Source organism: Dasypus novemcinctus, chromosome 11 (assembly GCF_030445035.2).
Source record: "Dasypus novemcinctus isolate mDasNov1 chromosome 11, mDasNov1.1.hap2, whole genome shotgun sequence".
NCBI classification, from domain to species: Eukaryota; Metazoa; Chordata; class Mammalia; order Cingulata; family Dasypodidae; genus Dasypus; species Dasypus novemcinctus.
Genome location: NC_080683.1, coordinates 19,879,849 through 19,907,630, shown reverse-complemented (window position 1 = coordinate 19,907,630; position 27,782 = coordinate 19,879,849). Strand labels below are relative to the sequence as shown.

Here is a 27,782-nt window from a genome sequence, read left to right as displayed (position 1 = left end):
CTGTGACCCAATGAATTCCCATTGTTTAAGCCAACCTACTACACAGTATTTGTTTTAGCAACCATGAAACTAATACAGAAGCCCTAAAACATAAAAAGTTCATACAGCAGATGTGGCTCAAGCAGTCAAGTATCCACCTCCCACACAGGAGGTCCCAGGTTCATTTCCCAGTGCCTCCTAAAAAAAACAAGCAGACAACGAGCAAACAAAACAAAATAAAATAATAAGTATCAACAAACAAACAAAAAAAGAATACTAAAAAAACATTGAGTTGTATACTTAAAATGTGTGAATTAAAAGGTTTATGAACTATATGTAAATAGGATTTTTTTAAAGGTTCATGACACACACATACATATTATATATGTCTAAAGGATAAATTCTAAGCCCTTACCACTACATTGAGTCCTTTATGGAGCAGAGCAAGATATAAACAAATAGTTCGATACATACTCCTTGCCATAGCATTGAAAGGCCTTTCATGACCTTTATTAGTGGTTCTCAACTTTGTCCTCAACAAGTGACCTTCAGATTAGGGTCATACGGAAAGCTTTAAAAATACTAATACCTAAGTGCCACCCTATAAAAATTCTGGTTTAATTGGCCTGGAAAGGATCCTAAATATTAGCACATTCTTTAAGACAAGTAATTCTAATATACAACCAGGAGTAAGAACAATTGTACAAGCTATTTTTCCAGCTGTGTTTCTCACAACACAACTCCTAAAGTGCCCATAGCCACCTTCTGAATATGCCATGTCTTCTCTCATTCTTTTAATATGTTCTTACCTTGGCCTGGAATAAGCTTCAAATTTCTAGTCAAGACATTCTGCTCATTCTCTAAGTCTCTGCATAATTATAACTTCCTCATTATGATGTATATAATTTTTTTACTAGAAATTAAGAGTATCACTTTTAAAAACAAAAAAACATGAAAAATAAAAACACAAATGACACATTTAAAAAATGGGCATGTGATTTGAATAGATATTTCTTCAAAGAAGTTTATGTTTATTAAATACTAATAAAATTGATTTGTTAAAAAAAAAAAAGAAGATATGGATAAATGGGGACCATTATCCACTGCTGGTAGGAATGCAGAATGGGCAACCATTGTGGAGGACAGTCTGGCAGTTCTCAGGAAGTTAATTATAGAACTGCCATATGATCCAGCAATTCCACTACTGGGTATATACCCAGAAGAACTAAAAGCAGGGACAAGGAACAGATATAGGCACACCAACAATCACAGCAGCATTATTCACTATTGCCAAAAATTGGAAACAACCCAAATGTCCATCAACAGATGAATGGATAAGCAAGCTCTGATATATATATATATATACAAAATGGAATATTACTCAGCTCTAAGAAGGAATGCAGTATTAACACGTAGGATAACATGGATGAACCTTGAAGCCCTTATGTTGAGTGAAGAAAGCCAGGCACTAAAGGACAAATATTACAGGATCTCACTGATAGGAATTAAACAAATTGAGCAGACTCACAGAGCTAGAGTTTGGGAGATATTTTACAGGAGAAAGGGAGTAGAGGGTTTTGAGCCAATGCTCATATAGACAAAATCTATGATAAGGAGGGAGGGTGTAGCTGTGCAGTGGATCAGCATGACAGTGGTGCAGTGATGCTGTTGCGTTGGGTAGTACTGGCCTGTGAAGGGAAGGGTATGGGGGAGGTTGCACTCTCCATGGAACTGGGGAAGTATCGGAGGAGGGAGCAGATGAACTCTGGAGATTTGCAGTTTGTGGTTAAAACTACAACACTGGGAATGTTTTTTTGGCAAATATGACAGGGGAAGGCTACTGGTGGAGGGTGTTGAATGTGGGAGGCATGTGGGAGAGGGTGCACCTGAAGCAGGCTTAAAGGTAGTATGTGAGTGTTCATTCTGTCGTAGTGCATTCTTTCAGTGGGTAGAAACACACACAATGAACGGGAAGGTATTGGACTCCCATCCTGGGGAGTTTTGTCATGTTCTCAAATAGAGGGGCAGGAATCTCTCAAGAGCACTGGCAGTGCCTAATAGGAGAGGACAGGCCAGTCAAGTGCTCAATGTTGTTGCAAGTAACTATGAATCTTGTTCTTCAAGGAGGGAAGCTTGGTGGTGGCTGTGGGACCCAAGGGGAGGAGAAGGGAGGAATAGCAGAGATGAAACATGGGGCATTTTGGGGGTGCTGGAATTGTTCCACATGATCTTGCAATGATGGACGCAGGCCATTTTAATTTCATCAAAATTTATAAAATTGTATGGTCCAAAATGTAAACCATAATGTAAATCAATGACTGCAGTTAGTAGCAATGATTCAATATTTGTACATCAATTGTATTAAGATGGTGCAGAAGTAACTGCAGTTTTGCATTGTTGAAATTTGCCGTTTGATATCGGCATACATTCTTAAATAAATGTGGTTATGCTATACAACATTTTAATGTATATTTCTTGCTTTATGTTTTACTAATGACTTATTACTTGCTGTTTATTTTATATTTATTATAGACTATGAAAAGGATGTTAGACAAAAAGCAAATTCAAACGATTTTCTTAATTTGATTTCAAAATTGATCGTATAGCAGCGGAGACAAAGTACAACATAAACAACGCATTTGGCCAGGAATTGCGAAAGAACATACACTGCAATAGTGGTTCAAGAAGTTCTGCGAAGGAAATAAGAGCCTTGAAGACAAGTAGTGTAGTGACCAGCCATTGGAAGTTGACAACGTCCAAACGAGAGCAATCATCAAAGCTGATCCTCCTACAACTACATGAGAAGTTGCCAAAGAACTCAACGTCGACCATTCAATGGTCATTTGGCATTTGAAGCAAATTGGAAAGGTGAAAAAGCTCGATAAGTGGGTGCCTCGTGAGCTGACCAAAAATTTTTAAATCATGATTTTCAAGTGTCATCTTCTCTTATTCTACGCAACAACAATCCATTTCTTGATCAGATTGTGATGTGTTATGAAAATGGATTTTATACAACAACCAATGACGATGAGATCAGTGCTCTGACTAAGAAGAAGCTCCAAAGCACTTCCCAAATCCAAACTTGCACTAGAAAAAGGTCATGGTCACTGTCTGGTGGTCTGCTGCCAGTCTGATCCACTACAGCTTTCTGAATCCTGGTGAAACCATTATATCTGAGAAATATGCTCAGCAAATAAATGAGATGCATTGAAAACTGCAATGACTGCAGTCGACACTCATCAAAAGAAAGGTCTTAATTCTTCTCCAAGACAACGCCCAATTGCACATCACACAACCAACGCTTCAAAAGTTGAACGAATTAGATTACCAAGTTTTGCCTCATTTGCCGTATTCACCTGACTTCTCGCCAACCACTTCTTCAAGCATCTTGACAACTTTTTGTAGGGAAAACCCTTCCACACTCAATAGGATGCAGATAATGCTTTCAAAGAGTTCAGCAACTCCAAAAGCATGGATTTTTATTCTACAGGAATAAACAAACTTGTTTCTCATTGGCAAAAATGTGTTGATTTTAATAGTTCCCATTTTGATTAACAAAGATATGTTTGAATCTAGTTATAATGATTTAAAATTTATGGTCCAAAACCGCAATTCCCTTCACACCAACGTAATAACAAATGTTCCATCTACATGAAAATATTAATAGGGGAAGGGGAAAATGGGGGAAGATGATGGGTATATGGGAATCTCCTAAATTTTGTATGTGACTTTTCTGTAACCTCAAAATACTTTGAAGATAAAATGAAAAAAATAGGAACTGGGGGAATAAATGGAAGAAAATGTCACTGTACATACAAGACAACAGATCTTACAGGGATGAAAGACAATGCCAAAGTTTTTTTGTTTTTTTAATTTTTACTATTTCAAATTCTTTTTAATTCTTTGTATTTTGTTTCCATTTTTAAACTTTATTATTTCATTTTATTCAGTTGTTTAGTTCGCTTCTTTTTTTCCCCCCTATCTGGTCATGTCATTGTCTTTTTGGTGCATTGCTTCGCCGCATGGGGGCCAGCGCCACGTAGGTCTGGGACATCTTTTTTCCTTTTTTTTTTTCACTAGGAGGTTCTGGGGATTGAACCCGTGTCCTCCATATGGTAAATGGGAGCCCAACTGCTTGAGCCACAGCCACTTCCCTGGCTTCATTTTTGAAGAAGTTCTGGATTACAGAAGGGTTATAGCTGTGGCAGAGGATCACTGGTGCATGGGGAATGCATAGGAGGAGGTTCACCTGGGGCATACCTATACGGCATAAGGGTTCAAGTGTTCATTGGGCATAGTCACAATGAGTGGAGATCAATACAATAACCAAAAGAATATCCAATTCCCATCCTGGGGAGTTCTGCTACATTCTCTAATGCGACAGCAAAAATCCCCCAAGTACAGGGGAAATCACTAGTGAGGGAGGATGGACCATTGATGGGTCCTTGATATTGATGATTTTATTTATGAACCTTTACTTTTGAAATGGAAACTTATCCTAGTATTATAGCTTGCCTAAGAGTTACTACCTCCTGAGAACCTCCTTGTTGCTGAAATGTGAGCTTTGGCTGACTCTAAGCCAAAGTCAGCATATAAATGCATTCCATGGCACGGGGTATGATTCCTGGGAATAAGCCTCCCTGGCACCAAGGGATTACTACCAACCACCAACCAGTAATGCAACTGGAAAAAGACAGTGACCAAAAGGGGGAAAGTATAAAGACAAATGAGTTTATATGGCTAAAAGACTTCAAAGTGAGTTGGGAGGTCATTCCAGAGGTTATGCTTATGCATGTCTCAGCAAGATCTCACTGACTGCCACAATAAATATTGCCTCAAACAGTAGGGCTCCTGAAAGCTCTGGAGACATCCAAACACTATAGGCATGGATGACAGCTTTGGAGTTTGGTACTCTGTCAGTGGGCCCTACACTAGAATTTATGCTCCCCAGTATGATAGAGTTGAACTCAGTTGTGGTTTCCGTACACATGGCTCTTCTGTCCCTCCTATCTGAACCTGTACTTAGTACTAAAGTTGACAGGTTTATGTCCAAGAGACTTAAATCTTTTCCATGTGCCATTTGGGCCCTGAATCTCAAGAGAGTTGCAACACCTACTCTCCAGTTCACTGGACTTACCCAGGACAACTAACAAGGAAATGATGATGGACAACAACCATCCCAAGGAACAGACAGAGTCTATAACTGCAAGTAAGACTGTCCTATCCATCTACCCCATGGGATCTAAGCTCCCCCTCAATTAGAGGTGGTGTGGGCATCACCATCCCTGAATCCTCAGGATTAGGGAATGAATGATGGACTAGAGTAGACTTACTGTTATTCAACTATAGACCTACTGTTATTCTAGCAATGGAAGAACTTTAATCATTTATGTGGAGGCAGTGGTCACCAGAGGTTCTGAGGCAAGGGAGAAGGGAAAAATAAGTGTAATATGGAGGCACTTTTGGGACATTGATATTGTCCTGAATGACATCAAAATGACACATACAGGCCACTATACATCTTGTCATTACTTAAAAAATTGTACAGGAGAGAATTCAAACTATAAAATAAACTATAATCAATACTTAGTGTCAATGTTTCAATTGATGAACACATATTGGAGCAATGCATCACACTAAAGAAGGATGTTGTTAATGTGGGAAAGTGTGGGAGGGGTAGGGAGTGGGGCATATGAGAAGCCTCTATATTTTTTATGTATCATTTATGTAATCTAAGTATCTTTAAAAAATAAAAATAAAGTATTTTAAAAATGAAAAATATTTTTAAATCATCCTAATAATTAGAAAGGCCAGTTGCCTCATAAATACACAGAGGTCAGTGTAATATAGGAAAAATATTGTTTGATATTTCATAAGCGGTCAAGATTATTTTTAGCTTCAAACCAGAATAATATATTAAATACTAAATGTTCTTTATAGAACTTAGAGAACTACTATTTCCTTTTAGGTAAACCCACTAACATAAAATATAATAGTGCCCAGCCACAGATCTGAACTCAAAAAGCCTATGGGGGAGAAGATGTACCTCAGTGGTAGAACACCTGTTTCCCATATACAAGGTCCTGGGTTCAATACTCAGTACCTACTGAAAAAGAATCTATGTGTTACAGATGAAAAGGTATTTGAGTTTAATACTTCCAACTATAAATGACCTTAAAATGAGTCTGAAACAAACTAACCTTGGTATTAATTCTATACCTAAGTTAACTGTAATTACATCAAAGTTCCAGAACATAGAACAAATTCAAAGCATATTTGAACACTGTTCTCCAAATCACTCTACAATATGAAAAATAATCATTTGTTTAAAAATCTATGGCAGGCAGCCTAGGAAAGATCAGACCATTTCTAACAATAATAAGGAAATATAAGTGTGGTGAAACATCTGTGTAAAAGGTTTTAGAATAACATCATGCAAGTACAGTTGTGAAAACAAGCTGAAATACCTGTAAGCCTTGTTGCTATAGAACTGTTGCTACTTCAAATTCTTGACTATTTCTGCCCTCTAGTTTTTTATTCATAAGGTCCTCAACGGGAAAGTTTCATACAAATTAAGAGTTCATCTTAAAAAAGTTCTATGGCAAGCATATGAACTAGAAAATCGTATCTTTTTACTACATTTTAATTTTCATAAAATGTTTGCTCTCGTAAAGTAAGCACTCTTTTTCTTACTTACAAAGGAAAAAAAAAACATGCTCCTAAGCGAAGAAGTAAACTCCCAAGACTTCCATTTTAGACAGTATGTTGAACTATGTATCAAGAACCCCTATTCTGTCAACTTAGAATCCTATACAAGCAAGAAGATATTTTCAAACAAGCAAAACATGTTCCAGCATTAGATCCTCCCTGAAGGAAACACTTTAAAAATGTATTTTAGCCAGAAAATGTGAAATGCAAAAGGAGCGAAGTGCAAAAGCAAGCAATAAATGAGGATAAGTCCAACCAAACACTGACTGGAAATCAGCAGCATACTGGGTGGGTGAAGCTGTGAGCCTTTATGCACATATCTGCTCAGAAAATCAAGAATAAGACTCTGACAATGAATGGCTGTCATTAAATTTTAGCTCAGTGAATGAGTGAATAAATTAATGATGCTACTAGAAACAGCAGTAGCCACAACCAACTTCTTTAAGAGGTAGTCTTATATAGGCAACAGAACCCAGCCTCAAGTGCATGCTAAGATGCAGAGACAAGAAAGCCTCAGAAAGAAACATTCACCAGCATAATTCTTCCTCCTCATGATGCTAATTAGGAACCCAGACTGACATCATAAGCATACAGATGCTTCATTTCTCCTTGAAAGTTATGAATCATCTACATACATATGAACTAAAAAACAAGAAGACAGATTCCAGCACCACTACAATAATATAAACTTTGAAAAAAATGTTCCTTAAACAAAAATATGCACAGATATTGTCTCTACCAGAGTGGAATCAGGATGGATGCTGGCAGCCTTTTAAGGTCTTCCCATGGTTGTGATTGCAGGGGAGGGGGGGAAGATGGAAATAGAGAATTTGTAGATAAAAGTTAGCACATAAATGACTAAAGCCTAATGGGTCCTTTGTTATGTTCATTCTCTCCTCCGCATTTTTACACCGCTCTATGTGGCACTCCAAAACAAATGTCAGTTCCTTTTTTCCTATTGAACATACTCCATACCCAGGACATGGTAAAGGGGACTGTAAAAAAGAATACCAAGACGCAGCTAGAAAAGCAGCAGTATACTTCTTACATTTGGATCTACATATCTTTGTGAGATATATATAGTATCCTATGTATAATATCCTATGAATAATACCTGTCAGACAGATATTATAGCCAAGTAATAAAATAAACTGATCCAAGGCCCACAAAGGAAATATTTTTATTAAGCATAAATTGGTTTGTATCAGCAATATATTAAAAATTCTCAAAAGCAAAAAAATAAGAATAAAAAAGCATTCCATGCTGAGCACGGAAATGATAAAGAGATGAAACTATGAATGTGCATATTTGAGGAATGGAGTGTGGCTGATCTATTTAGTGAATAAAAAGAATTAAACATGATACCAAAGATGTAATTTGGGAGACAGTTCCAGGAGGGTTTCAAAGTTTGGACTTTCAATTTTGATCTGAAAGATAACTAAGACACTATGGAAATAACGAAGTATAATTTTTAATATTTCATTCTCTTATATATTATTTAAAACAAATATGATCCAATACTACACCCTCCCTGAGGTAATGGTTTAATTTTTAAATGAACATAAAGTGGTATCAATTTGAGTAAATGCTTCATTTACTATCCATTTTGAACTACTGTCTTCCAGAGAACTCCAAAAATTGCAAAGTACAGACAGAATACCCATTAAAAATTTAAAAATCAGTGTAAATGACTCACTATCACGTTTCAATTGAAAGGAAAAATTGTTTTTCCAAGAGTGGAAGAATCTGCCTTACCTTTTTCTTCAGGCTTTATAGGGAAATTCTTCTTCTCTGCAGCTAACAATTCAGGTTTTGGAGCTGGGGGGAAAATTGAGTTATTACTTTTTTTTCATAATATGAGAACACAAAGACAATTGCACTACTAAAAAGGAAAAGTCAGTTTAAAAAATAACATTGAATAAAAGCATAGTTTAACAGAAAGAACAATCTAATTGAATCACTGAGTTCAATTTCTAAACTTGAACCTGCCACAAATTAGCTATGACCCTGACTACGTAAAACTCTGTGGTTTCAGTTCTCTCCTTTATCAAACGAAGGTGTTCATATTCTCTACAACAACACTGTTCAGGAGAACTTTCTGAGATGGTAGAAATGTTCTATGTCTGTGCTATCCAATGCTATTATTGAGTACTTTGAAATGTGGCTAGCACGACTGAAGAATTTAATTAATTTTAAAAGCCCCATGTGGCTTGTGGCTACTATAATGAACAAAATAGCTTTATAATAAGAATCCAATATCAACTTCTATAAAAATAACAAAATATTATTTGGCACTTTAATAAAAATCAGAAATTTGGAGATTTTATGGAAATAAGGAATCAGATTAAAGATCTTTAAATCTAGAAGATATTACAATGTGTAATTTAACTAATTATTTTAAAACTTTTCTAGTTTGTTTCACCCTTAACATACTCTTGGAAGGAAGAGTAGATAAATAATTAGTATTAGTTCTTTGTTATACACATTAGCAAACAGAATTGATCTGAAAGGTATAATAGCTATAATAATTGGTGAGGTCAATACATTATTTTCTAAAACAGGTTTAAGCTTGATCAATTTTATTTATTAAAAGAATTAAATATAACTTAAAATATCTTGTTATATTTATTATATATCTGAAAAAATTTATTTTTACTTTATTTACTTTTATTCATATGTACTTAAATTACTGACAAATATTAATGCAAAGTTTCTGAAAATCAATCTTAGATATTTTGGGAAACTTATATAGCACATCTTATTTATTTCTGCTAATAAAAATGTGTGGTTAAATTAGACTCAAAAAAAAATTTTAGGAGGTACCAGGGACTGAACTTAAGACCTTGTACATGGGAAGTAGGTACTTAACCAGTTAACACATGAGCTACATATGTTTCTCAGGGGGAGCTGGGTTTTTTGTCGGTTTGTTCATTTGTTTTTTTAGGAGGTACCAGGGATCAAACCCAGGACCATTCTTGGGAGGCAGACACTCAACCACATGAGCCACATACACTCCCTAGACTCAATTTTATCATTTAATATTTAAAAATATGAAAAATAACAAACTGAATACTGAGTTTCTTACATACCTGGGCCCTTAGCAGGAGGTGGTGGTTTCTTTGGTTTCTGTTAAAATAACAATGGCAAAAATGATAGAACAGTTAGATATTAAACAGTTATAGTTAACCATCATGAGACAGAAATATTGAATCTGTCAAGAAGGCAGAGCCTCTGCTTCTTGTCATCCCTCAAGAATGTGTTGACAGAATAAAAGCAGTATCAACATACCTTAAAAAAAATAAAGTACTTGCTTTGGCAGGATATATACTAAAACTGGAATGATACAGAGAAGATTAGCGTGGCCCTTGTGCAAGGATGACAGGTAAATTTGTGAAGCATTTCATATTTTTTGGACAGAGGGGACGGGTACTGCATGGTCTTACTGATGTAAACTGGATGCGGGGAGTGAATACATGTAGTTATAGAGTACAGGTTATTAGGAGATATGAGGAGGGCTACAAACAGTCATTGATATTTACTGTATGTAGAAGTTTTAATTAACCTGACTGTAAAAGTGTGGAAATGGACAGAGTTGATGGTAACACATTATAGGGAGTAGCAGCTGGTTTATAAATGGGATTGTAGCTATAAAAAGGGTAGTTATCAATTGAAAGAAAGCTAGAGAATATTCCAGGGACTGATTAACACAGTGAACCCAGAGGTGGATGAGAATAGTGGTTAATAGTACAAATGCAATAGTACAAATAGTACAAATGTGAATGGATGTACATCACTATTGCAGGGTGCTAGGAAAATGGAGAAGCATGGGAAAAATACAATTAAGGTAACCTATGTACTACTGTTACCAGCAATACTGTAATATGCTTCCATCAATGCCAAAGATGTACTGTGTTAATAATAGAGGGTTATGGAAAAAATATGCCAAATGTATGCTACAGACCGTAATTAGTGTAATAATCCAATGATATTATCCCATAATCTATAATAAATGTTCTACAAAGGTGTGCTGGTGAAGGGGTGTTGCATAGGAATTCTACACATGTATGATTGTTTTGTAAGTTCACAACTTCTATTAATAAAAACCTGTAAAAAAAAAACAACACATTGGTTTTTTTACATGATTAAAAATGCTATGATGGGGCAGCAGATGTGCTCAAGCAGTTGAGCTCCCACCTCCCACATGGGAGCTCCCAGGTTCAGTTCTGGTGCCTCCTGAAAAAACAAAAATGAACAACAAGCAAAACAAATGAAAAAACCAACACAGGGAAAAGCCAATGTGGTTCTGTGGTAAAGCACGAGCTTCTCATATACAAGCTCTCAGGTTCGACCACCAGCCCCAGCATCTCAAAAAACAAACAAACAAACAGAAAGATATACACAGACTTTTTAAACTTTTTTTTTTTTTTGAGGTACCGAGGACAGAGGATTGAACCTGGAACCTCATATGTGGGAAGCCAGCACTCAACCACTCGTGCCACATCTACTCCCCCATAGAGATTTTTATGCCCAAATATTTGATTATGTCTTTAGATATGGAATTATCGCATCAATAATAACACATTGAAAAATAAAACTAGCATTAAAAATTGAATACAAAAATATGAATGAGTAATGGGTATTTTGAGAAACAAAGCAAGAGTATGTGTACTAAAATTTTCCAGTAATCGATGCTAACTATTAGCTATGAATAAAGGAGAATATTTATACCAAAAAGAAATAAATAAAGCTTTTCAACAAAATTAAAATAAAAACATAATTTTCCCCAGCCAAGTCCTAATTTACTTAACTATTGTGGTCAGCCCCTCCCTCACCTCTTTTTTTAAAATGATAAAGTAGTAAGTCTAAGGTTAACTGTCGATTCATTCTGTGGGAAGAAAGAATGGAGCACAGAACTGAAACACTGTTTTGTTGTCCTATAATTCAAACAACTTTTACCTGAATACCTAAATTTAACACCTTCTTATAAAAATTATTCAATAATAACACAAAAAACTCTCTTTGTAAAAAAATACTGACTGATGATTAGTTAACCTATTATCACCATTGAAAAACAAAAGCTTACTGGAAAGTCCTTATCCTGTTCATTTATCTGAACAGCAAAGTTGTCTGGAAATACTCCTTCTTTGCCATTAAGTTCACCCTTCCACCAGCCAGCTTCTCCAGTGTCCTAACAGGCAAAACAGAAAAGTTACAATAATAGGAAGTATTTAAATGGGAAAAAATTTACAACAAATAGCAAAATATTTAATTCCATTAGTTTTACAAGGAAAAAAAACTACCTAAACAGATCATAAGGTCCTCCTAAAACAAAACGTTACATGAATACTACTTCTGAAATTTGTTACTATTAGGTTTCATTTTTTTTTTTTTTTAAGTCAAATAATTTAAAAATTCAGTCTATAAGGAAAAAAGGTTCTCAGGAGCAGAGAGAGGAAAAGGGAAGAAAGGTGGGGTGGGTTGGGGTGGGGTAGAGTAGGCAGAAGAGGGAAAAGGAGGGGAGAAAGCTGGAAGCCAGAATGGGGAAGGGGGAAAGAAAAAAGGGAGTCTCCAGAGCAAGGGTGAGGGAGGAAAAGAGGGGACTTCAAACTTCACCTTTTCAATACATTAGATACTAAAAAAAATAATCAGAGTTCCTGGATGATGGCATCAGAATAGGTAGGCAGGGCTCAACTCTCTCAAAGAAACAATAGAGAAAGGGTGAAAAGCTGCCGAGGGACCTGTTGGGGGTCAGCAGAACAGGACAGTGTTATACAACTTCCAGGAGGGCAAGGGACAGAGAGACGAACAACCCGAAACAACTAAGGCTGATTTACCAAACACCCACAGCCAAGATATCAGCCAGGAGAAAATCCCTGGCTCACTGAAGCCCACTGAAAGGAGAACAGATGTCTTCCTCCCTGTCAGCTATTACAGGAGAGAAGAGAGGGGCAGTAGGATGGCTATATTTCAGTGAATTCAGTCAGCTGAGCCCACTTTGACCTCGGCTCAAAGTGAGAAGAAAACACAGGAAAGCAGAGATTGAAATAAACACTTCAGTGGAAAGGTGAACCGACAAGGGTCATCTGCTGGCTGGAAAGGAAATGGCATGGAGAAAAACCACTTTTAGATCTCTCTTAACCCAAATTCCTGGAAGAAAATCTGTGCCCCATTAATGAGCCCCGACCCAATTTTCATAAGCTGGGAAAATGTAAAAGCTTAAAAGAAGTTGAACCAATATCAAAGAAGAGCTGGGGCGGGGGCGGGGTGGAACAAACCACTAGGCAAGAGAGAGAAATTGGCCATCAGAGTAGTTTACCAACAAATTCAGATGCCTAGACATCAGCAAATAATTACAAGCCATTCTAGGAAATAGGAAGAGATGGCCCAGCCAAAGGAACAAAGCAAATATCCTGAAGAGACATGGGATTTAAGACAATTAATCAATGATAATCAAACAAATTTCTTGAATCAATACAAAGAATTGAAAGAAAATATGACTAAAGAGATAGGGATATTAGGACGACACTGGGTGAGCATAAAGAGCAAAAGTCTGCAAAGAAAAGTAACAGAGCACATACAATGAAAGAAATGATGGATGAGATTTAAAATATATTAGAGGAACATAAGAGCAGACTTGAATCACCTGAAGACAGAATTAGTGATTTTGAGGACAGACCATCCCAACTGGAAAAGTCAAGAAAAGAAAATGGAAAATGGTACAGGGCCTCAGGTAATCAAATGACAATGCAAAATGCACAAACATACGTATTATTGGTGTCCCAGAAGAAGAGAATGGAAAAGGGGTAGAAAGAAGGTTTGAGGAAATAATGACCAAAAACTTCTCAAAGATATTGATATCAATATCAATATCCAAGAAGGACAAAGAACAAAAAAAAAAAAAACAGAATAAATCTGAATAAACCCAGAGCTGAGACATTTATTATTCAGAATGACAAATATCAGATATAATGAAAGGATTCTGAAAGCAGAAAGAGAAAAGCAAAGCATTACAAACAAGGGACCTCAGTAAGATTAAGTGCCAATCTCTTCTCAGAGATCATGGAGGCGAAATTAGTAAGATGTATTTAAGACACTGAAAGAGAAATAATGTCAGCCAAGAATTCTGGGTCCAGCAAAACTGTCCTTCAAAAATGAGGCTGGGGGAAGGGTGTAGCTCAGTAGTTGAGTGCCTGCTTCCCATGTACGAGGTCCTGGGCTCCATACCAAATACCTACTAAAAAGAAAAAGAGGGTAGGTAAGGTACTGAAAAAGAAAATCTGCCAACCAAGATTTCTGTATCTAGCAAAACTGACTTTAAAAAATGAGGGTGAATTCAAAGTCTTCACAGACAAACAAAAACTGAGAGAATATGTTACCAAAAGACCAGAATTACAATAGATACTAAAGGGAGTGCTGGAGCCTGAAATGAAGAAACAAGGGCAAAAGACTTGGAGAAGAGTATAGAAATCAAGATTATTAAGAAGGGTAAATTAAAGGTAAAATAGACAATAACAAGATATGACAAGAGAAAGCAAAAGGACAAAATGATAAAGTAAGTAAAGTCTTTACAGCAGTAATACTGATTGTTAAAGGCCTGAACATCCCCAATCAAAGGAAAAAGACTAATAGAATGTATAAAATAATATGAGCCATCTTTATGCTGTCTACAAGAGACTCACCTCAGATGTAAAGACATAACCAGGTTAAAAATGAAAGGTTGAAAAATATATTCCATGTAAATAGTATCCAAAAAAGAACTGGAATAACAATAATATAATCAGACAAAATAAATTTTAAATGAAAAACTGTTATAAGGAATGAAGATGATCATTATATATTTTAAAAAGGGGCAATTCACAAAGAAGAAATAACTAAATATTTCTGCACCTAACCTGCATGCCCCAAGATACACACTGGCAGATACACTGGCAAAACTGAAGGAAGAAACAGATGTCTCTACAATAAGAGTTGGAGACTCTAATACACCACTCTCAGTACTGAATAGATCATCTGGACAGAGGATAAATAAACAGAGAGCATGAATATGACAAATGAACTAGACCTAACATACTGATAGAGCACTGAATCCCAATATAGTAGGACATACATTCTTTTCAAGTGTTCATGAATTCTCTTCTAGAACAGACCATATGTTGAGTCATAAGACAATAAATTTTAAATGATTGAAATTATTCAAAACACTTTCTCTGATCTTAAGGAAATGAAGCTGAAAATCAATAATGGATGGAAAAAGGGAAAATGTAAAAATATATGGAGATTAAACAACACGCACTTAATCAATGGGTGAAAGAAATCGCAAAAGAATTCAGCAAATATCTTGAGATGAATGAAAATGAGAAGGCAGCATATTGAAACCTATGGGACACCACAAAGGCAGTGCTGAGAGGTAAATTTACACCCCTTAATGTTTACATTAAAAAACAGTAGTTAAAACTGAAGTAGCTGCACACCTGGAGGAGCTAGAAATGAACAGAAAATAATTCTAAGCCAAGCCAAAGGGAAGAAATAGTAAAGATCAGAGCAAAAATAAAAGAAATTGAGAACAAAAAAACAATAGAGAGAATCAACAAAACCAAAAGTTGGTTCTTTCAGAAGATCAATAAAATCGGGAAACGGACTTGGCCCAGTGGTTAGGGCGTCCATCTACCACATGGGAGGTCCGCGGTTCAAACCCCGGGCCTCCTTGACCCGTGTGGAGCTGGCCCATGCCCAGTGCTGATGCGCGCAAGGAGTGCTGTGCCACGCAGGGGTGTCGCCACGTAGGGGAGCCCCACGCACAAGGAGTGCGCCCCGTAAGGAGAGCCGCCCAGCGCAAAAGAAAGAAAGTGCAACCTGCCCAGGAATGGTGCCGCCAACACTTCTGTGCCGCTGACAACAGAAGCGGACAAAGAAACAAGACGCAGCAAATAGACACAGAGAACAGACAACCGGGGTAGAGGGGGGGATTAAATAAATAAATAAATCTTAAAAAAAAAATTAAAAAAAAAAAAAAAAGATCAACAAAATCAACAGAGGAAAAAAGAAAAGACACAAACAAATAAAACCAGAAATGAGAGGGGGGACATTACCACTGACTCCACAGAAATAGGAGAGCTCATAAGAGGATATAACGAACAATCTAGGCCAAAAACTAGACAATGTAAATGAGAAGGACAAATTCCCAGAAACACACGAACCAACTTACACTGACCCTAGAAGAAACAGAAGACCTTAACAAACAAATCACAAGTTAAGAAACTGAAAGTCATTAAAAACATCCCAAAGATGAAAAGCCCAGGACCAGAAGGCATCACAAGTGAATTCTACCAATCAAAGATGATCTAATTCCAATCTTGCTCAAGCTCTTCCTAAAAACTGAACAGTAAAGAATAGGACCAAACTCATTCTATGAAGCCAACATCACCCTACTACCAACACCAGACAAAAATACTATAAAAACAAAACAAAACAAAAAAAAACACTACAGACCAATATCTTTTAAGAACATAATGCAAAAGTCCTCAACAAAATACTTGCAAACTGAATCCAAAAGCACAATGAAAGAATTACACACAACAATCAAGCTGGTTTTATTCTGGGTATGCAAGGATGGTTCAATACAAGAAAAATCAATTAGGGTAAGAAACCATGGTGATAAATTAAAAAAGAAAACTCACAAGATCCTCTGCATTGATACAGAAAAGGCATGACAAAATACAGCCTCCTTTCTTCATGAAAACACTACAAAAGATAGGAACAAAGCTTTCTCAATATGGTAAAAGTGCATATATGAAAGACCTACAGCTAGCCTTGTATTCAATGGTAAAGGCTGAAAGCTTTCCCACTCAGATCATGAATAAGACAAGGATGTCCACTGTCACCACTGTTATTCAATATTGTGCTAGAAGTTCTAGCTGGAGCAATTAGGCTAAAGAAATAAAAGGCACTCAAACAGGAAAGGGAGAAGTAAACTGTGCCCTATTTACTGATGATATGCTCTCTTACCTAGGAATTCCTGCAAAATCCACAAAATAGCTACTAGAGGGGAGTGTATATAGCTCAAGTGGTTAAGTACCTATTTCCCATACACAAGGTCCCAGGATTGATTCCCAGTATTTCCTAAAAACACAAATAAATGAAAACAACAACTCTCACAGGGACCAGATGTAGCTCAGTGGTTGAGTGTCTGCTTCTCATCTCCAAGCTCCTGGTTTAGTCCCCAGAACCTCCTAAAAAAGAAAGCTACTAGAAATAGACTAGTTTATCAAACTGGTGGAACACAAGATTAATACTCAAGTATTAATATCAACAGTGTTTTGATACACTACTGATAAGCAATCTGAGGAAGAAATCAGAAAAAAATATTCCATTTATCATAGTGACTAAAGAATCAATATTGAGGAATAAATTTAATCAAGAACACAAAGGACCTATATTCAGAAAACCACAAAACATTGCTAAAACAAACTGAAAAAGACTTAAATAAATGGAAGAACATTCCATGTTCATGGATTGGACGACCTGGAACACTAAATATCGTTAAGATGTCAATTCTACTCAAAATGATTTACAGATTCAACACAATCCCAATAAAAATCCCAACAGCCTTTTCTGCAGAAATTGAAAAGCCAATTATCAAATTTATTTGGAAGGGAAGTAGCCCTAAATAGCCAAAAATGTCTTTAGAAAAGAATGAATTTGGAAGACTCTCACTTCCTGAATTTAAAGCATATTACTTAGCTACAGTGATAAACACAGCATTGTATTGGCATAAAGACTAAAGATTGACCAGTGGAACCAAATCAAGAACTCAGAGACAGATCCTCAAAATCTAGAGTCAAGTGATTCTTGACAAGGCTGTTGGGCCTCCCAGTTGGGCCAGAACAGTCTATTCAACAAGTAGTGCTGGGAGAACTGAATAGCCACATCCAAAAGAAAGAAAGAGACCCCCAACTCACACATTATACAAAAATTAACTCAAAATGAATCAAGGGCCTAAATATAAGAGTGACAGCCATAAAACTCCTAGAAGAAAATGTAGGAAAACATCTTCAAAATCTTGCATTAGGTGATACTTTCTTAAACATTATACCCAAAGCTCAAGCAATAAAAGAAAAAATAGATAAATGGGACCTCCTTTAAATGAAACACTTTTGCACCTCAAAGGACTTTCTCAAAAGGGTGAAAAGGCAGCCAAATCAACCAATGACTGGATAAACAAATTGTGTGTACAAGTACAGCGAAATATTATGCAACTATAAGAAGAAATAAAGTCGTGACGCATATGACAACATGGATGTGTGAAGCAAGCCAGACACACAAGGACAAATACTGTATGACTACATTATTATAAACTAAATATATCTGTAAACTCATGGGGTTAATAATTACAATACAGGTCACCAGAAAATAGAATGAGGGTAGAGAATGGAAAGATGAGGGTTAATTTGTGCAGAATTGGTTAAAAGTTTGTTTGTACATCTTTGGAAATGGTGAGAGCACATCATAGCATTTGTAATTATCACAGCTATTATACGAGTATGAGAGTGATTCCAAAGTTAAATCTAAGGTCATGTATATTTCTGGAAGGAAAGCTAAAAAATGTAACATGTGACTATATAACATAGTGAAACCTCATATGAAAAAAAAATGGGTAATATTCATATACTACTGTTTTTACAAAATATAAATACAAATAAACTAGAGAGATGGAAACAGAGTAGTAGTCATATATAGCAGGGGAAGCATAGAAAGACTGAGAGGTGTCAATGTTTCTGTTTGCTTTTTATTATCATTACTAGAATAATGAAAATGCTCTTAAAATGACTGAAGTGATGAATGTACAACTATGTGGTTATACCCATACCACTGACTGTAAATTTTGGATGGATATATGTTTTATTAATATGTATCAATAAAATTGATTAAAAAAAAAAAAGAAAAAAGTCATGTTATTCATTGTGCTTTAGAAACTAACAAGATGTTCTAAAATTCCTTCCAAATCCCCTCCCCTCCATGAGAAATTAGGGATCATCAGTCCAAATTATAAATATTAAAAATTATATATATTAAACCATCTGATAACATAGTTCATTTAAAACAATAAGGAAATTTTCAAAAGTTATCCTACAGAAATACACCAAAAACAAACTTTCCTATATTACAAATACATATTTCAGGGTTCTGTCCTCCTAACAAACAATTCTTGGTTTTCTCTTTATTTTGCCTTAAATTTAATTCCAAATAAGTCTAAATTTACCCATTCTTTGAAAGGGTTACATCATTTTCCATATTATAAAGAGTTTAATAACCAAGTACATGTTGATGCACATTTAGGTTTTCCTACTGTTTTTCTTTTTCTTTTTATATCACAAGAAAATACTAAATACTGTAGATAAAAAAAACCAGAATGGGGAGAAGAGCGATGTGAGAACAAAAACCTAAGGGTTGGGAGTAAACGACAGAAAAAACAGAATAAAAAAAACACAAAATATGACAATAAAAAGTATTCCCAATATACCACTAATAACAAAGATAAACAATATAAGATTGCACCCAGAAAAGAATTTTCAGAGCACTTACTACATGCCAGGATACAGAAACATACAAGACAAAGTGACAGTTCTTCTTGAGCATACATTCAATTGGGAATCTAAGAAATTTCTAAATTATTTCTATGAATTACATGATCCATTAAAAAATTGAGAAATATCTTACCTTACTTATCAAATGGATTATCTCCCCCTCTTTAAATGCTAGTTCATCTTCATTAGTACCCTCATAGGCATATAAAGTTCTACAGTACTCCTTAGCTGAAATAAAGAATGCAAATAATGTAGCTTATACAAATTGAATCATTGAACAAATAATTACTAAACTTCAATTTTATAATCCTTCCTAAATTTTAAAATTTTAGCAATTACTAAATATTAAGTTAAACAATAATTTTATTTAATCATTCATCCAAGTATTTACTAAGTGCCCACTATGTTCTAGGCACAGTTTGCTCTTGTGCTTTTCTGGTAGGATTTAATTAATCCAACCAAGCAGTACAGTGTGAAAAATGCCCACAAGTCTAATAATATATTTGAGTATGCGTCTACTTTTCCTGATATGAAAATTTTATTCAAAACCTTACCTTTAAGGGGGGAGGGGGATGTATATGGGGACCTCATTTTTTTAATGTAACATTAAAAAATAAATAAAGACCAAAAAAAAAAGGAAAAAACCTTACCTTTAATTTTGCCTTCGGTGTCTATTTTTGTAACATCCACACTCTGGGTTTTGGATCCGAGTGACTGTAGGATCAAGGGCTAGAATAGGTAAGGATGACATCAACTATTTTAAGTTAGAATAAAGATAGTATTGAACAAACTGTCCATTTATAGTTATCCAGCTTCCTCTCAATGGTACTTTACAGCAAAGTCAGTAAAGGGACAAAAAACTTAGCAATGAAAAAGAAAAAGATCTTGAAAGTTCCTTAAATGACAGCTCAGAATTACTAAGTTTTAAAACTCCATACCGCGAGGATAATAAGCATACTTTGATGCCTATTATACACTATTATGATTTATTTTTAGAATCTGTAAAGTAAAACAGAATGATAGCATTTGAAAACTTACTATGTGCCAATCCCTGCCAAGCACTTCACATACATTTTAACTTAACCCTCACAACAATCTGCAAAAAATAGGCACTATTATTCACCCCTTTTATAGATGAGGAAGCATTAAGTAACTTGGGTACAGTAACAGTAAGTCAGTGGAAGTAAGCAGAAGTAGTGGAGCCCAGACTTTAACCTAGAAAATGTGACTCCAGAAAGTGTGATCTTAAACAACACCTGCCTCTAGATGAGAGAGAGAATTAGAAAAGAAAAAAGTGTCATTATTTTTATTCCAGTAAATGCATGAAAACATCGTAATGTTACAACCCTTATAACTGAAGCCCAACAGACTTTTTTCCACTGCACGTGAATACAGTTAAGTTCTCCACCATCTGTAATTCCTTGATTTCTCTCTCCAGAAATAACATTACCTTGACCTTAGATTTCATTAGTTAAAATTTGAGCATACCTCTAACTTACCTACCACTGTAATTATTGTTTATCTTCCAAGGTACTTTAATTTCTCCCAAATTCTAAAAACTTACAAGCATAGCAAATATTTCTCTATTTTATCAATTCCCAATCAGTGACCACAGTAAGCCTCAATAGGCCATCAAGGAGGGTGACCCAGAGACCACCCTTACTAATAACTCTAAGTAGTAGATATTTATAATGGTGATTCAAAGATTAGTACCACCATTAATCAAATAAAGTTATTCAGTATAGTCATAAGCTTTAGAGTTGGACGGGGCTCCAGATCACCTCATTTAATGTCCCTCCTAATAGAGGAATGTTTTCCTAGCAGTTATACCATTATACAGAACAATGCTGAAAACCAGAAGAATTCCTATCTTTACCTGAACTCCTTAAAACCAAGAGTCAATTAGGTACCAAATCTTAAGGCCAGACACAATCAGAGCTAGGAGAAGATGGGCAAGAAAATTTAATTACTCATTCCTGAACCCTACTCACTTTTACATGAGGAAATATGTATAAGGTGGAAAAGAAAGAAAAAAAATGTCAGAAACAGCCACCTCAAAAGAAAACTTCAGAATATGTTTCACTAACCAAAATATAGTCACATAGTCCAATAAATGAAATGTAGCTAAACTAAGAAAATAATGAAATACTTTAAATCTGTAAGAGTTAAATAAAGATACACAAATGAGAAGTACAGGGGAACAATTTCCCAAAAGTCACAGGAAAAGTCTCCTGAGGTAAGTAATCAATCTGAATCTCAAAGGTTTTTGAAATAAGTTTTAGAAGGTTTTTAAATAAATGATACGTATTTTTCCTATAAACTTATGGCTTTATTTTAAAGCCTCTTATTAGATTTTATCATCTATAGTACATTAATTGTGATTTATTTCATAATGAAAGTGAAATGCTAATGGAAAATAAAATTCTCTATACATTCAGAAAAGGAGTTGAATAAATTTAAACCAATGCTGACAATCCATAGGAAATTAAGCAAAACCACTTTAAAATGGCCCATTTTAGGTCTACTTCAAATTCAGAAAAAAATATATAATCAGCTCAAGAGTGGGGAAAAAGTTTTTTTTTTTCCCCTATTTTTAAAAATAATACAATAACTAAAATTCTAAAACTTCTGCCAAGGAAAGTTTATGCTGTATTTGCCAGAGAACACACGTGTTTCATGAGATTCAAACATAAACATTAAAGGAATTACAATAAATCTGAAGAAAAAAGTTCCTCACATTCTTGGTCTTTAATTACTCATCTAAAAAAAATGAAAATGTAACATTAATGTAAATTGACTTTTACATTTAAACAATACTTAATGAGGGAATAGGAGAGTTAAACTAAGTAAAGTTCATCATTACTACCTTTTCTGTTTTTTTCTCTTCTGTTTCATTACTGGATATTCTTCTTCTTAGTTTCACAGAGCCTTCTTTAAAAATATCTCCAAATCCAATTCCTCGAATTTTCTTTGGTTGTGCAACTGGTCCAGGTGCAGTTTCATTCCCATTTCCCAGAGAGGGTAAAGGTGAGGTAGGCCCAGCCAAAAATGTCTCTAAAAAATAATTTGTTTTTGAACAAAGATATCTAAATTAAGGAAATGTTGACAAATCCTTCCATAATGTCTACTTTCTATACCTCCTGACCAAATCTACAGAATAAAAACAATGGATTAAATGACTGTGCACCAAAGTACCCAAAGTATAAAGTTCATTTTATATTAGTTTTTTGTTGTTTAAAACTATAGAGTTTTAGATATTAGCAATAAAATATTAATTAAGCAATCCAGGAAATCCTATTATAATCCATAAGAACACATCAAAATAGGACTGTTGGCCAAAGGTACCATAATGCAAGAATGAAATATTAAAGAGATAAAGGAAAATAATTTTGGAAGTTTATATAGTACAAATGTGATTAAAGCTGGGGTAAGTTTCTAAATGTAAAAACTGGGAATATTAACAATTTCATTTTTAAAAAGTCAATAGATCAAGACAAGACCTTTCACTTTAATTTAAGGAGATGAAGTAAATCTAATTTTAAAGCAGCTAAAAAATTTAAATAATTTTTAAACAAAGTTTAATATTATATGAGCAAAATAGTCATTTTTACATTCTTGGATGGATTCTTATTTATAGCATCAATGAGTACTTGAAGATCCCAATGGAAAATTGTGTATTTTATAAGCACATTTTTCTGGGTAAAAGGCTTCAGTTTTTAGCAGATTCTCTAAAGGCCTGTGATCTAAAAGAATTAAGCAATAAAGTACTATAATAAATAATCTAAGAAAGTGTAAAAAAAATTTCAGATCGGAGGTGAAGACTGGGAGAAAATATGATATTAATTCATTAAAGTAAGAGTCTGTTTAAGTAAAACAACAACAATAATAATAGGGATGATACTAAAATAGAAACTACCATTTATTCAGCAATTACTCTATGCCATGCACTTTGCTAAGCATTGAGCAAGAATTATCTAATATTCATAACCACCATCAGCTTAACATTAAACATTATTACTCCTCATTTTAAAGATGAGTGAACTGGGGCATAAAAATGTTATCAACCTTTCCCAAGATCATACAGGTAGTAAACAGAGCTAATACTTGAATTGAGTTACAGATGACAGCCAAAGCACAATCTTATATATTTTAATATAATGTTTCTCATAACCAGAAAGCCTCCAACCACAGGTCTAAGAATATTTTAGTAGTGAATTAAAGAAACAACTTTCATGGACTTAAGAAATACAATACTAACAAGTACACTGACCTAACTTCTTTGAATATGAGTTTAACCACATGGAAGACAGAGGAGAAAATGTGTGTGTGTGTGCACACGTGCATGTACACACACGTAATTTCAATTTTCAAATCAGCTTTGAGGGAATGTTTACATACAATAAAATAAATTCATTTTAAGTGGACAGTTTATTAATTTGATAAATTTATGTACCATGTAACTACAACAAGCAAAATACGAAACATTTCTGTCAACTCAAATAGGATGCTTGTATGCTATCCCAGCCAATCCCTCCTGCCCCAGCATCAGGACACCTCTGATCTGCAATTAGTCACTATGAACTTGCCCTTTATTAGAGTTTCAAATAAACTGAATCATACAGTCTTTTTGTCTACTACTTTTGGTGAGTAGAACATACATGAGAGTCATCCATGCTTTCCTGTGTATCTACATCTCATTCTTTTTTTTAATTGCTGAGTTGTATTCCATGTATAGATATATTATTATATACCATTAAGATGTTAGCTGCAGGTTTTTGTGGATTAGGTTTAACCACTTTAAAATGTTCCCTTCTACTTCTATTAAGAAGAGTTTTTAATCATAAATGAGTCTGAATATGTCAAATGCTTTTCTCATCAATGGGTTTTTCTCCTTTAAGTTGTTAATGTGATGGATTATATTGAATTTTTAAAATATAGTCCTACATACCTGGGATAAACCCAGTCATGATATATATTAATCTTTCCATATTTTGCTGGATTTAATCTGTTAATACTTTGTTAAGGAGTAATACGTGTATGTTCATGAGAAATAACGGTATATAATTCCTTTCCTTATAATGACTTCATCAGATTTTGATATCAAAGTCATACATGCCTAAGAAAACTAAAATAACCTGTTTAAGATTAAATGCTTGACAGAATTCACCAATTAAGTAACCAGGGCAGAGAATTTTCTGTGTGTGAAGATTTTTTTAATAATAAATTGCATTTCGTTGATAAAGGCTATTCAGAATTACTGTTTCTTCTATGTCAGTTTTGATAAGTTGTACTTTTCAAGAAATTTTACAACTCATCTAAGTTGTCAAATTTATCAGCATAATATTTCCTTATAACCCTTTTAATGTCTGCAGGATCTGTAGTAATATGCCTTCATTCATTTCTGATGTGGGCAATTTGTTTCTCTTTCTTCTTTAATGACTCTTGTTAGGTGTTTATCAATTGTTTTATCTTTTAAAAAAACTTGGATTTGTTGATTTTCTTGATTGTTGGTATGTTTCTTATTTCATAAGTTCCTGGTGTTATTTCTACTTATTTCAAGTTTAAGTTTAATTTGCTCTTCTTTTTCTAGCTTACAATATAAGCTTAGATTATTGAATTTTGTCTTCTTTCCTGATAATAGCATTTAAAGCTGTAAATTTCCCTAAGTGTTACTTTACCTGCATTCCACAAATTGATATGCTGTGTTTTCTTTAATTCATTTCAAAAAACATTATAAGTTCCATTATGATTTCTTCTCTAACCCACAGTTATTTAGTGTTGTTTACTTTCCAAACATCTGAGGATTTTCCAAATACCTTTCTGTTTCTAAAATAATGTCACCATGCTCAGAAAACCTATTCTGGGGAAGCAGACTTGGCCCAGTGGTTAGGGCATCCATCTACCACATGGGAGGTCCGTGGTTCAAACCCCAGGCCTCCTTGACCCGTGTGGAGCTGGCCCATGCACAGTGCTGATGCGCGCAAGGAGTGCCCTGCCACTCAGTGGTGTCCCCACGTAAGGGAGCCCCACACGCAAGGAGTGCACCCCGTAAGGAGAGCCGCCCAGTGCGAAAGAAAGCGCAGCCTGCTCAGGAATGGTGCTGCACAGAAGGAAAGCTGACACAACAAGATGATGCAACAAAAAGAAACAGATTCTCATGCTGCTAACAACAGAAGCGGACAAAAGAACACGCAGCAAATAGACACAGAGAACAGAAAACTGGGTAGGGGTGGTAAGGGGAGAGAAATAAATTTTTTTAAAAAATCTTAAAAAACAAAACGAAACTGAATTGAGAGCTTGTATGTACATATAATGTGACTTAAAAACACCCAAGAGTTCCAAAATATAATTACTTGTCAAAAGAAACAAATGAAAACATATGTGACCTGCACTGAGTGAAGAAAAATATGCAGAATATTTACTTAACAAGATGAAACAGGTAAACCCAGTAGAAGGACTTGGAACCTACTAAAGATGCTAGAATAAATCCCTCCTCTTTTTACTCTAGAAAGGGTTATGTTTCACCATCATTCAAAGATTTTTAAGATGTCTCTACATTTTCTGAAAACAAGTGTGTATTTTAAACGCCTTAACATCAGTTTTCCTTAATTCCTAAAAATGATCCTTAAAAAGAGCATTTGGTTAGAAACAACAACCTACAAATACCCGTAACATTCTACTAGTAAAGGCATCAAATGGAATAAACTCTACAGTAAAAAGGCAAAGGTTGGCAGAATTGATAAAAAAGTATAACCCAACTATATTTTTTCCCAAGAGACTCACATTAAATTCAAATACACAAGTACGTTGAAAGTGAAAAGATGTGAAAAATATACCATGAAAGGGGTATATTAGTATAGCTGAGATAGCTATACTAATATTAGATAAAATAGACGTTAAGTCAAAAACAGTTACAAGGGACAAAGACAGCCATTATATATTGATAAAGGTGTCAAGTCAACAAGACAATATAACAATATACATATGACCCTAACAGGAGACACCAAAATATATGAAGCAAATATTGACAAATTTGGAAGGACAAAATACACAGTTCTACATTAATATCAGAAGACTTCAATACACCACTTTCAGTAATGGATAGAAAATCAAGATAGAAGATCATTAAGGAAATAGAAGACTTGAACAATACTCTAAAGTAACAAGACATAAAAGACATGTATAGAACACTTCACTCAATAGAAGAGAATATACAGTCCTCTCTAGGGCACATGGATCCTTTTCCATGCTAGAAAATATATTAGGTCACAAAAGAAATCTGAATAATTTAAAAATATTGAAATTACATGATCTCTTGTCTCTAGACACAACGGAATGAAGATGGAAATCAGTAACAGAGGGAGAAATGGAAAATTCATGAACATGTGGACATTAAACAACATAATCTTAAGCAACCAATGGGTTAAAGAGGAGATCACAAGTAAAATTAGGAAACATCTTGAGACAAATGAAAATGCCAGCAAACATACCAAATCTTATGGGATGCAGCAAAGACAGTGCTGAGAAAATTTATAGGACTAAAAGTATACATTAAAAAAGAATAAAGGCTACAATTCAGACACTTTAAGTGCAAAACTGTTAAGAACTAGGAAAAAAGAGCAAACTAAAACCAAAGTAAGCAGAGGGAATAAAGATTATAGCAGAGATAAATGAAATAGAGAAAGAAAAAGAAAAAAAATACTTAAGAAAATTTTAAAAAAGGTTGGTTCTTTGAAGATCAATAAAATTGAAAACCTTCAGGCAAAACCGACAAAGAAAAAAAGATGACACAAATAATAAAAATCAGAAATGAAAAGGGATCATTACTAACAACCCTACTAAAATAAAAAGGGCTATAAGTAGATATTATGAACAACTGTAGGCCAATAAATTAGATAACCTAGATGAAATGGACAAATTCTTAGAAACATACAAACTACCTACATTGATTCAAGATGAAATCGAAGATCCCAACAAATGAGTAAGAATGTAAAGAGACTAAATCCTTCATCAAAAGCCTCCAAACAAAAGCCCAGAACCAGATGGCTTCATTGGTGAATTTTATAAAACATTCTAAGACTTAACTCTAGTTCTGCTCAAAGACTTCCAAAATACTGAAATTCTCTCTCTAAGGCCAAGATCACTCTCATAGCAAAGCCAAATAAAAATACTACAAGAAAAAAAAATTACAAACATTTCTGATGAATATAGATGCAAAAATCTTCAACAAACTACTAGCATATTGAATCCAACAACACAGTGAAAGAATTATACACCATGACCAAGTGGGATTTACCTGTGGTATGCAAGGTGGGTCAACATGAAAAAATCGGCGGCGCACTTGGCCCAGTGGTTAGGGCGTCCGTCTACCACATGGAAGGTCCGTGGTTCAAACCCCGGCCTCCTTGACCCGTGTGGAGCTGGCCCATGCACAGTGCTGATGTGCGCAAGGAGTGCCGTGCCACGCAGTGCCATGCAGGGGTGTCCCCGTGTAGGGGAGCCCCACGCGCA

The 27,782-nt window shown here is 34.9% G+C and overlaps 1 protein-coding gene and 1 non-coding gene across 7 annotated transcripts in view; one reads left to right on the top strand and one right to left on the bottom strand.

Moving 5' to 3' along the window:
* The window catches only part of CD2AP (CD2 associated protein), a 181,888-nt gene that overhangs the window by 25,205 nt on the left and 128,901 nt on the right, over nucleotides 1-27,782 (bottom strand). For 4 of the 6 annotated variants that reach the window (XM_058306855.2, XM_004452795.5, XM_058306856.2 and 1 more), the window contains 6 exons: nucleotides 22,138-22,325; nucleotides 19,922-20,000; nucleotides 19,405-19,499; nucleotides 11,771-11,875; nucleotides 9,777-9,813; nucleotides 8,443-8,505 (listed from right to left, as the gene is read on the bottom strand). In XM_058306855.2, coding sequence (XP_058162838.1) covers nucleotides 8,443-8,505; nucleotides 9,777-9,813; nucleotides 11,771-11,875; nucleotides 19,405-19,499; nucleotides 19,922-20,000; nucleotides 22,138-22,325 — 567 coding nt within the window. The remainder of the gene's footprint in view (nucleotides 1-8,442; nucleotides 8,506-9,776; nucleotides 9,814-11,770; nucleotides 11,876-19,404; nucleotides 19,500-19,921; nucleotides 20,001-22,137; nucleotides 22,326-27,782) is intronic. The other 2 variants (XM_012523058.4, XM_071218503.1) reach the window with 1 other exon arrangement.
* LOC111762815 (U6 spliceosomal RNA) lies at nucleotides 9,991-10,097 on the top strand. The gene has a single exon (XR_002795835.1). It is a non-coding gene; the product is annotated as a U6 spliceosomal RNA (small nuclear RNA).